At 37.5% G+C, this 11,662-nt stretch overlaps 3 protein-coding genes across 3 annotated transcripts in view; 2 read left to right on the top strand and 1 right to left on the bottom strand.

The window, feature by feature from the left end:
• LOC107093395 (oocyte zinc finger protein XlCOF8.4-like) overlaps nt 1–5,046 on the bottom strand; it is a 7,039-nt gene extending 1,993 nt beyond the window's left edge. Inside the window, exons 1-5 of the mRNA XM_015388429.1 lie at nt 4,597–5,046; nt 4,403–4,484; nt 3,671–3,773; nt 2,923–3,590; nt 186–480 (exon numbers count right to left, since the gene is read on the bottom strand). Coding sequence (XP_015243915.1) covers nt 186–480; nt 2,923–3,590; nt 3,671–3,773; nt 4,403–4,484; nt 4,597–4,895 — 1,447 coding nt within the window. The 5' untranslated portion in view covers nt 4,896–5,046. The remainder of the gene's footprint in view (nt 1–185; nt 481–2,922; nt 3,591–3,670; nt 3,774–4,402; nt 4,485–4,596) is intronic.
• Nucleotides 5,047–5,250: 204 nt separating this feature from the next.
• Nucleotides 5,251–8,021, top strand: pgls (6-phosphogluconolactonase). Its single transcript, XM_015388437.1, has 6 exons — nt 5,251–5,387; nt 5,706–5,976; nt 6,059–6,166; nt 6,250–6,351; nt 7,194–7,334; nt 7,661–8,021. Exons 2-6 carry the CDS (start codon nt 5,713–5,715, stop codon nt 7,805–7,807), a joined length of 762 nt encoding a protein of 253 aa, XP_015243923.1. The 5' UTR covers nt 5,251–5,387; nt 5,706–5,712; the 3' UTR covers nt 7,808–8,021.
• A 1,982-nt stretch (nt 8,022–10,003) lies between these two features.
• Nucleotides 10,004–11,662, top strand: part of LOC107093391 (procollagen galactosyltransferase 1-like) — a 13,501-nt gene continuing 11,842 nt past the window's right edge. The window contains exon 1 of the mRNA XM_015388424.1: nt 10,004–10,356. Within this exon, the coding sequence (XP_015243910.1) occupies nt 10,136–10,356 (221 nt within the window). The 5' untranslated portion in view covers nt 10,004–10,135. The remainder of the gene's footprint in view (nt 10,357–11,662) is intronic.

Genomic DNA, 11,662 nt, shown 5'->3' with positions numbered 1-11,662 from the left:
ATATATATACATATATATGTATATATTTATTTATATGTATATATTTACTATATATTTGATATATATATATATATATATAATTTCAAGTATCAGTAATGATAATACCATAAGCCTATAGGGTACACTGTGCAGCAAAGATAGAGCCTATGTGTCAGCGTGAAGGATCCGTAAATGAAGTGACTGACCTGAAAGTTGCCTGACATTGCTGTTGACATGTACAGGGTAGGTCTGCCCCTCTCTGGCTGCTCTCAGTTGGACCTCCAGAGAGTAGCACCTCTTCTTCAGCGCCTCGTTCTCCGTTTTATGCAGAGATATCTCAGTGTGAAGGACGGAGGAGCATTCGTCAGCCAGGCTGCTGATCTCGGCCAAAGCCGCCTTTGTTAGCTTGTCCAGGATCACGGCCAGCTGGGTCCGAAAACTCCTGTTAGCGTTGTCGCACATCATCTCGCTAAAGTAGCCCAGTATCTCTGAATTCGGTACGAATTAGCCCCCCCCTCCCCGAACTAACGTTGCTTCTATAATCAAATATGTGATACAGCTGTACCGCAAAGGATTATGGGAAATCTATAGGCGAACGCCTCAGAATGTATACTGTATGTAAAGGGGGCAGTGGGAATGATTGCCTCAACTTGATTTTTATGGGGTTCGTTTATGATATCTGGATCGAAATTTCTATAAGAAAGATAGTTTCTGAAAACATTACTAAAATGTACTTTATAGAAGAATTGTATTATAATAAGAAAGGTATTTTTTCTGTAGCTTAAAAGTCACTGTTAAAAAAAATCCCCACTGGTTACATTTTGTACCATCATCTTTTGAAAACAGCTGAGATTCCACGTCTTTTTTTCTAATTGTGTTCTTCTTTGCATTTATGCATTCAAACTTATACAATATAAGTACATAACCAATTTGGTCTAATGCAAAACATTACTACAATAACAGGGGTTAAAGTTATTATATATGATAAAAATACATATGATGGCTGTTGTAACTGATTTTAAACTATTCTTGAAAGTTATTTCCATCTAGTGGTGATTATTAGGATATGCAACACAAATAAAATTTCCCCAAGTGCGCTTTGTATGCAGTGTAACTTTGAAAACACCAGCCAAACATCGCCTGATGCTGAGGTTTTACTATCTCCTGCAGTCCATAGGTAGCAATGCCACATTGGTTTCAATTAAATTAATTACAATTTTAAATCCACTAATCATCCAAATAATGCAAAACCCAGGATTCCAGAATATCTTTAAGTTTATTTTCTCATGGTTTGAGTGGGTATATATGACAATTTGAGGATAAACTAAAATTTACATTTAAAATATGAAAAAAAAAAAAACTCTGTTATCTTATTTTAAGCATAATGCATAATCTGTAATGTAAGGTTAAAAAATCTCCTTTCACTGACAGATCATCTTATTTTCTTGCTCGGATTAGGAACAAATAGTTATTTTCAAAATTTTTTAGATATTTTCAGGTCACTTTTTGCAGTCCAAGATGTTTGTCAATAAACACAGAAATTGAAAATGCAGCTAAATCTACAAACCCCACTGAATAGAACCTCATCATAGATATTTTTACAAATTGTGAACGTTTGGCCTTATGTTTGCTTTTATAAAAAATGTTTAATAGACAAAATGTAACTTTTGTGCTGCAGTTGTCATAAAAAAGACATATAACTATTTTAAATATTTTTTTTGTCTAATTTAATCAAAGACTTGAATTTTAAAGCATTCCTTGGTGCCTATATATATATATATATATATATATATATATATATATATATATATATATATATATATTCAGATATAGTGAGAAGCACTTGCATAGAAATAATTCATAAATTACATTAAAGAACATGATAGCCCCATATCACCTCTAAGACTTATAACTTTGTGCACATATCAGCTAATGCTGAACCTTATAGTACACACAAGCACTAAATGAAAGATTTTTACCCTTATTGATCATACAAAAGCAGTTTTCTCACCCCGCAAATTCTTAATTACATTCCAACCAATGTTTTATAGTCTGTTCATAGCCATTAACACAACAGATCTTCTGACAGTTTGGCTGCCTACATGCAGTGTTTATTTTCTTTATCAGATCAAAGCATAAAAAAAATGTATAAATTTTCCCCATGATGAATCACTCAAAGTCGATCCTGTTGCTTAATCATGCATTAACTTAATGCATTTAGGTTTATTTTACACTGGAACCATTCCTTGCTGGATGTAGGGTTGTAGAGCTGTATTTCAGGAGGCACTGGTTTTACGAGACCAGAGCTGTGTCCGAACGTCCACACTAATCACTACATAGTGCACTATATAGTGCTTACTCCATATTAGATGAGTGTCCGAACCACTGATCTCCATTTATTCACTGGATTGCTGATTGGTAGTACAGGATTGAAGTGAAGCCACTGGCCGCCATATTGGTACTCCCTAGTTATAATGGCTGCAATGTAAACAACATGTGCGCTAGAGCACCGAGCAATGATGATTTTCTCATTTTCAGGGAGGTTTAAGAGTTTTAAAATAAAGATAAATTCATCGCTTTGACACAAAAGTATCATGGAATTTTTTATGGAGATCAGAGACCAAAGATGGTGCAGGCACCATGCCGGTAGGCGGAGTTACATGAGCAACAGTGAGTAGTGATAATCTGTCCAAATGGGGAATTAACTGAGTTCACTATAAAGTCCACTATAACAGTCCCCGCTCTATATAGTGATTGAGGGATTTAGGGGTTAAGGCGCACGTTCGGGCACAGCCTAACTACATGTTTATTTGCTTATTGTAGCAACGTTAGTTTTACAGAGACATACTCATATTTTAAGCAAAGCAAACTTTATTTTCCAGTAGCTGTTAAAGCCCAGATGAAGAAAGGAAATACATCTTGATATTTGGCATTCTATGTGGCTTCGTGAACATTTTTTCCACTAAATAACTCACCCCCATAAATGTTCAGGCCATGATCTTGGTGCACAGCTAGATGTTTTTTCAGATTACAGTTCTTTGTGAATCCTTTGCCACAGCTGACACAAACAAAAGGTTTTTCCCCCGTGTGTGTGCGCTGGTGCATATCAAGAGTGCACTTCTGAATAAAACCCTTTCCACAAATAGTGCATCGATAGGGCTTTTCCCCAGTGTGTGTGCGCTGGTGTGTGTACAGGTGACCTTTCTGAGCATATCGCTTTCCACACAGTGTGCATCTAAATGGCTTTTCGCCTGTGTGACTTCTTTGGTGTATTTCAAGCTGACTGAAGCATCTGAAACCTTTCCCACACTGCATGCAGCAAAACCTCTTAGCAGAGGAGTTTCTAAAGCTATAAAGCTTCACATTCCTGGGTGCACTTAAGTTTTGGGAGGAAACATTTTGAGTCACATGTTTCCCATCCTGTAGGGTTGCATTTGCAGGTGATAGCTGTTGGTTCCACTGCATTTCCTGTCTCCTGGAGTCAGAACCACGCTGCTGGGCACCTAAACTCATTGCATTATTGGTGAAAAGAGGCTGCTGGGTTCCTGCAGTGGTTTTAGGATGCTGTATCCCATATGGATCCTTTCGGGTATCAATGAGTGTGTCCTTTCCTGTTGAAGGCAATGAAAAAATAAAAAGTCTAAATGACTTAGGATAAAAAAAATTAAAAAAAAGGAAATTAAGAACTTACTTGCTTCAATTGTTCCGTCTTGTTCAGGGATATTGTCATCCACCTCTACTGGTTCTTCTTTCACCACTATCAGTTCGGACAATTCGTTTGGTGGGTTTGGAGGCTGAAGTACGTAAATGTAAACAATAATTACGCTTGGTTACAAGGTTCTACAGAAAATGTTTTCCACATACATTCTACCTTTTACACAGTTTAAGTAAAAAACAAAAATACATCTGATGGCTCTGGACTCTGAATAAACCCTAATCCCTGATCATGATGCTGCACCCACCCTGTAGTGGGTATGGTGTCCTTTGGTAAGTTCCAGTTTGGTTTCATCAGGCCGAGAAATTTTCAACAAAACTTGAGATATATATATATATATATATATATATATATATATATATATATATATATATATATATATATATATATATATATATATATATAAATCCTCAGTCGGGACAGAAAGACTGATGTGAAAGTTTCTTAGAGGAGAATACCTTTCCTTTGTCACGGTATAGCTGTAACAAGGTGGAAATTTGAAACTAATAAAAAAATGTGCTTCAACAAGGTTTCAGTTGAACAGTGTTAACATTTATAAAATTAAGTGATTTTCTTACTTATCTGTCTATTGTATATCTTTCATAGCTGACTTATTAAAGATAAATGTCTAACTATAAGTGGTTAAGTTTTGGAACCACTGTTTCAGTCAAACAGATCTTAAGGTATTCATCATATTTGGATACTTACTTCAGTTGAAGCATCCTCCTCACTTTGATGGAAACCTTTCATCTCAGTTGAGGATCTTATGTTTTCCCACGTAGTTCCAACACTAATGAGTCCATTAAAATTAAATAAAACATATATCACAGATCAAGACAAAAATCATACAATAATGGGATACAATGATTCTGCGGGCAGAACCGGGCGCTTAATCTACCTACTTTGAGTTTTCTGAAGCAAAATATGCCTTGTTTTCTGAAGGCTCTCTGATCTCTGAGCATGCTGCTGCCGCCGCCGCCGCTGCTGCGTCATGCCTGCGCTCCTGAGCCATGTACAGCAACTTCTCCATCAGCTGCAGCTTCTCTGTGAGTGAGGCGATTTCATTTCTCCCTCTTGTAATTTCTATTTTCAACATCTTGGATTCGATCTCCACCAGTTTGCTGATTTCCATCACAGCTGTTTTGGATAACGCATCCATGATGGAGACGAGCTGCGTCTGGAAGGAGAAGGCTGTGGACATGTTGCTCGTTGTTCTTACGTGACGAGTGCAATTCACGAAGGCGAGTTGCCACTCTCAGAATTCCTTCCAGTTGACCACAACAAATGTACTTTAAACCGTGTTGGGCTAGAGACACAGTACAGGCTTGTACTTCCACTTAAAACTCAAGTCGTTGAAGTGCGACCCTTAGCTCCGTCTAGCGGTGAGGCGGACACATAGCAGTCATACAAAACGCAAATATTTAGCTGAAATATTTGTATATATTAGGCTACTTGATAGGCGACAGCATTATCTGAATGTGGTAAGTTCTAACTAAAGGTCATTTTTGCTTTATTTTATCAGCATCCGGTAGCTACTTTATCGGGACTTCATTGCCCAGAATGCATTGCGGTATTGCGAAAGTAGTGATTGGCTAATGAGTCGTCGTTTCAGGAACTAGTGCGTGGAATTAAACTCTTTTTTCCGACTGAAAACCTGCTTGACCATCTGCTGTTTTGATTTTTTTTATAAAAGGTATTTAAAGTTATTTGCTTCTATGATCGAAAATAAATGTTGTGGTTGTTTATGGTTTTCAGATACTAACAATCGTCCATGTAATAAAATACAATGTGGCAGTTTTCATGACCTGCCTCTCTACTGAAGGATGGTTAAAGTAAATTTGCTTAGTGAAGTCTTTAATGTTTATTTAGCCATGGTTTTAGCTTTATCTTTTAAAGAAAATTATTTTCTAATCTATAACAATACCCCCTTATGTGCATTTGCACATAGCTGCAAAACTGTGTTATAGATGACCTCATTTTGTTTTGTTCATTTGTTTGTTTTTCTTTGCAGTGTTTTAATGGCTGGAAGAAGAGTTGTTGTCTTTCCCTCCTCAGCTGAGCTGGGTCCAGCATTGGCCCACCTGGTGACATCACGAGCTGAGAAGTCCATTGCTTCCAATGGCAGGTTCACCCTGGGTCTCTCAGGAGGGAGCCTTGTGTCCATGCTCAGCAAAGAGCTGCTTGCTCTGCCCCAGCTGGACTGTAGCAAATGGGTGGTTGGTTTCTGCGATGAGCGGCTGGTTTCTTTCACTGATCCAGAAAGCACATACGGCCTTTACAAGGTTAAATGAGTGGTTAATGAGTTAAAATAAATCTTCCTATGGCATTTGCTTTATTTCCAGACCTTTTTTTTTTCTTTTTCAGAGTCAGTTGTTTTCCAAAATCAACATTCCTGATAGTGGAATCTTGACCATTGACTCCTCTCTGCCAGTGGATAAGTGTGCAGAGGATTACACATGCAAATTGAAAGAGGTCCAAATCAATTCAAAGCTTTAACATTTTGGTGCTTTAGTAATTCTTTGAAGGGCATTACTTATTTCCATTTAAAATCACAGGCCTTCCCAGGAGATGACTTCCCTGTGTTTGACCTGTTACTGCTGGGTATGGGACCAGATGGACACACTTGTTCTCTTTTTCCAGACCATCCCCTTCTAGAGGTGAGGGCTGGTTTGACACCAGAGATTTTTGTTGTAAAATGTATTTCTTTGTATTTGTTGTTTATAGGGTATGGACTGCTGGTTACAAATCTCAAACTGAACCTCATTTTTCATATATTTCTTCATAGGAATCAAACTGTCTTTTAGTCTTTTTTACAACCCTATAGGGCTTAATTTCTCGAGGCTTTATTAAGTTCCTTTTAATGCCTTTTTTTTTATAATTCCTGTAATTTCGGTAATTATTTGTCTAGTATCTTATACAGTGTAAAAGTAGAGTGTGAACGAAAAGATGATGCAACTCGCACATCCTGCCTTGATTACAGACTGACTTCTTTAAATTGAAGTTTAATTAGTAGTGGTTTAGAGCTATTGCTCTGTACTTTGTGAATGCTTTTAACATACATTTAAAGTATTTGTAGATCATCAACATCTTTTCCACAGATGTGCTGTGGAAATGTGCTCCTAGAACCACTGTTCCTATCTTCTAACTGTTCTCGGTGTTGGGGTTAAATTTGGGAAATTATACTGTTGAACTAAAGTGACTAAAAATTAAAGCCACCTCTAAACCTCTCCAAATTCAGCTTCTCACTAAAACTGATGACACGTCTCACTTTCAACAGAAGTGAAATGCTTTACATGAAACACTTTTCAGTAAAACTGAAAGGAATACATGTTTTTCACTAATTTGTTTTTAATTGCCAGAAAAATATGAAGGTTGAAATAATTAAGCCAGGAATAACGAAAATTAAAAGCTGTTAGAACATAATTTGTAGTAAATATATTTAGTCAGATTGATGTATATTTATTTTACAGTAGTATCTCTTTTTGTATTCAATATGTAGGAAAAACAGAAGATTGTGGCTCCCATCAGTGACTCTCCAAAACCACCACCACAGCGCGTCACTATGACTCTCCCTGTAGTGAACTCTGCACGCTGTGTGGCCTTTGTCTCAACAGGTGGAAGTAAAGCTGCTGTTTTGAAGGTGATGGTCAAGAATAGTTCTTAAATATGTACATTTAAGCATCAGACATCAACCAGGATTTTATTGGATATAAGTATAATTTCTGATATATGTGCCATTATTAAGAGCCAATGCATTTACTTTCTTGCATAAAAATGCCTTGTCTGATATGATAATTCAAATAACACTTGGGATAGCTTTCTGACATAAACTATCTCTCTGCCTATTACCAAATACAATTTAGGTTTCTGACAGTAAATTAACAGTACTCCTGAAAAGTAGTAATAAATGCATTGGACAGGTTGTAACACTTATTTTTGTAATCATGCTGTTGGATTTTGTTGCAGGATGTTCTGGAGGGTGGAAAAGCTCCAGCGTACCCAGCAGCTCGTGTCCTCCCAACCAGTGGTGAACTGTTTTGGCTCATTGATGAACCTGCTGCTACTGCCTTGACTATCCAAGTTGAAAGGCCGGGTGCAGAAGCCAAACTTTAAAGCTCCTGGTCTGATGATGAATTAGGATACCAACACTGTTTATAAGGAAGTACTGCATTGGTGACATGTTGCACTAGGGTGCATAGATAAATAAAAAAAATATGCTTTTGTAACTTAGTACTTTCAGTGTGTGTATAAATGTAATTTGCATTGGGATGTCTAACCTAATCTTACTTAAGAACACCAATTAAAATACAACCCATTTCTTACTGTTATTATTTTGAATGCATAAATACATTTTAAATGTCTTACACTTAAATTATATCAAAGCATAATTTGATTAACCTGCTAGCATAACTGTAGAAATGCTTTCATTAATGCCTATTTTGTCTTTTTTCGTTCAGTGTTTCTCTATCTGTTTAAAGTCGTGGGGAAGTGGCTGTTCGTACGGTTACAGTTACGAATTCTCCCAAGTGGTGCACGACTTTACAGGAGTCAATTAGGTGAATGTGATTGGTCGATTATCAAGGGGGCGGGATTGTTGTGGCAGAAGTGTTGCAAGCAAATTGGTTGTGGCCGGTTTGTCGGAAGCATCTTGCTAACCAGTTAGCAACATAGCGCTAGTAGGTTCACAATGGGAAATTACATTGGGACCAAGTAGCACTTAAAGGGGAACGCTGTTCTTTTTTTTTTACATTGGGCCCTTGATTTTACGTTATAACATCATGTTCTACTTACCCGTATAAGTTTTGTGTCATTTGGAGCCATTCTGAAAATATTCTGTTCGGTTATATCCAGGTAACATCTTCCTATGGGCAAAGACTTGAAAGCACAACTAAACTGTTCATAATTTATTCTTTATGGCACGCCAGCATTCATAACATGTAGGCGAATCACTGTCCCCCAGACATCCGCGGTTATATTTTTTATATTTATATGTTTTTAAAACAAAGTGAGGCCTGTATGATGTCATCCGCGCATGCAGACTGGAGTCGTAACAGGAAGCCCGGGCCACAGGCGGCTACGCTCTACCCCTTCTATTCATTCAGCTAGCTAATCTGAATCGTTCAATTCCATTTGGTGAGCGATATCATCTGTGGTAGTAGGACTAGACATCTTTCAGGCATGTGAGTAAAACTAGCTGCAGTTCAGCGGACAGGAAGAATGAACGGTAGCTGGCGTGCACGGATGACGTCAGACACGCACCGCTTCGTTTTTAAAAGATATAAATATAAAAAATATAACAGCGGATGTCTGGGGGACAGTGATTCGCCTACATGATATGAATGCTGGCGTACCATGACGAATAAATTATGAACAGTTTAGTTTGTGCCTTCAAGTCAATCGCCCATAGGAGGACGTTACTTGGATATAACCTAACAGAATATATTCAGAACAGCTCCAAATGACACAAGACTCATATGGCTGAGTAGAACATGATGTAATGACGTAAAATCAAGGGCCAAATGTAAAGAAACCGGCGTTCCCCTTTAACAACGACACTGTCAAGGAACGCCATGGACAGCGGATACATGCAGGAGGAGGAGACTTTTGTGTCAGAGGTCGTGAATGAGTCTCCTCCGTCATACATTTTTTATTTAGAGGAGAAAAGCTGAGACGAAGATGTTGTGGAAGAGGACACCAGGGCGGCAGAAGCTAGGTTTGGTGTAGAAGGCTTACAGCCATACATGTTTGAGCCCTTGCCTCGCAATGCTGCCGGTTCTGTTAGCTCTACGCCTGCCGAAGACACAGACGTCCATCCCCGTGAACACTGGGACGGAACTCAATGGTAAATGATTATTTCATCCGTTGCGTATATTAGCTGCGACATATGATTCAAGATGCTATAACCGAAAAAATTTGATTGACAGATGACAGTTGATATATGATTGGCCGAATTTAGGTGTTCAAGCTGACGTATAACTAACTGCATAAGATAACGGGAAAAAAACACAGATTTTAAGACAGGATTTTTTTTTTTTTTTTTATAGAAATGTTCTAACTTTAACTATATGGTCTGATAAAGAGTACATTATACGTTACACGTTTAAGCCAGAATGATTGGAAATTTAAATATGACTTTTAATATGATTGCAAAACATCTTCAGATATTTTCCGTTGTATCTAACTAACCAAACAAGCATGTTGCTGCCCTAATGGTGATTGCCTAAAGTGATCCAAAATGTTATCTACCAAAAAAAAAAAAAAGTCGGTGATGTGTTTGTTTCCCCTTTAAGATCAGGCCACATCCCACTTTAAAGCTCAACATCAGGATCTTCTGCACAGACTCTGCTTTATTTGGAATGGGTGCGAAACATCAATTGATCCTTCTTTATAATTTCCAAAGAGCGCAGTAAAACATCAAATAACACGCCGGTTGTTTTTGCAATGAAAGGGGTTGCCTTCCTCGCCGTGGTGCTCCTCCTGCTCCTCACCTCCTGCTCCTCTGTTCGGGGGTACTTTGCTGAGGAGCGCTGGAGCCCCGAGTCTCCGCTCCTGGCCCCTCGGGTTCTTCTTGCGCTCATCTGCAGAAACTCTGAGCACTCTTTGCCCTATTTTTTAGGAACTATAGAGCGACTTCGGTATCCCAAGGACCGTATGGCTCTCTGGTGAGTTGTTATATAAAAAAGGGTTAGATCAGGATAAATATGTCTGCAAATTGGGAAAGAAAAATGGGGGAAGACTTGCATCAGTGGGGTTTATGGAAGCATTATCAGAATATGTCGCGCAGTTACAGGATTGAACTAAACTACCTGCGTTTCAGTGTGCACCATCAATAAGATTATCTATCCTTTTTTTTCTTTTAAAACGCGCATTAATGCGACCTTAAAGGAATAGATCAGTCAAAATGGACACACCTGATCAGGCTTCATTTGCGATACTTTGATTTGTAAACGTGGAGGGGAGGGGACGAGATGAATGTGGCCACGAGGGGAGCTGTTTGATTTGGTTTTTCAAATCCAAACTTTATTTCTGCACTCCACTTCCCTATAAGTTAATATCTAGAGCCAAACTCTCAAAGAGCCTCATAGGCATTCAAGCATGTGACCAATTACTATACTTTATTTTTTATGAAAAAATAAAATTTAGCACATCTAAAATATATATGTTTATCTATGTAAAATAATTTTGTAATTCCTACATGATTATGTAGCCATTCTTTTACATTAATGCATATCTTCAAGCCATTTTTAAAGGTATTTCACTCTACACCATCCAGTTATTTGAGGGAAGCACATCTTTCAAAATTAACTTAGATATTGCAAACTCACATTCAAGGTCATTAAACATCTGTCTGCCATTCTTGGTGGGAATAAGGAGGGGAGTGCTCATATAAAACCAAGTAAATAACATGTTTTAACAGCCCACCCAGGCTCATCGTTTCAGTGGCTCATCTTTGCAGATAACCCTGGAGATTCAGTGTGCCGTTCTATTCTCATGCAGTTTCTCAACTTCTTCTTTTTTTTTTTTTTTGCAGAGGGGTAAGATTTGCTGAAGATGTAAAACTTTGGCATAAAGATTGTTTGATTGTTTAGTTTTAGATGCTTTGCAATCAGTTTGTGATGTAAACATTACATGTTCTTTCCATTTGGCCAAATGCAGCTGCTTGAATCTGAGCCAAAAAACTCCAAACCAACTCAGAATTATAACTCATAAAACTGTCATGTAAATCTTGACTGTGTGTGATATCAGTAAAAATAGACTAGATAAAAGAAGTACAATCTATGTGAATTTGTGTTAAGAGTACATTAGCGTCACAAGTAATAGTTTTGGGTTTTTTTTTTTATTTTCCCTGTCCTATTTTCTTTTCTTTTTTTTTTTTTTTTTTTTTTTTTTTGTTTTTTTTTTTTTTTTTTTTTTTTTGTTTTTTTTTTTTTTTTTTTTTTTTTTTTTGCTAAATTTGTTTAATCTGTT

This window comes from Cyprinodon variegatus, unplaced genomic scaffold, assembly GCF_000732505.1.
Source record: "Cyprinodon variegatus isolate N-32 unplaced genomic scaffold, C_variegatus-1.0 Scaffold423, whole genome shotgun sequence".
NCBI lineage: Eukaryota > Metazoa > Chordata > Actinopteri > Cyprinodontiformes > Cyprinodontidae > Cyprinodon > Cyprinodon variegatus.
This window is presented reverse-complemented; position numbering and strand designations above follow the sequence as displayed.

Excerpts from the sequence above, each read along its gene's own strand:
- pgls (XM_015388437.1), top strand. The coding sequence starts at position 5,713 with ATGGCTGGAAGAAGAGTTGTTGTCTTTCCCTCCTCAGCTGAGCTGGGT. Across the intron at positions 5,977-6,058 it reads GCACATACGGCCTTTACAAG|AGTCAGTTGTTTTCCAAAAT; the intron begins GTTAAATGAGTG and ends TTTCTTTTTCAG. Across the intron at positions 6,167-6,249 it reads ACACATGCAAATTGAAAGAG|GCCTTCCCAGGAGATGACTT; the intron begins GTCCAAATCAAT and ends TTAAAATCACAG.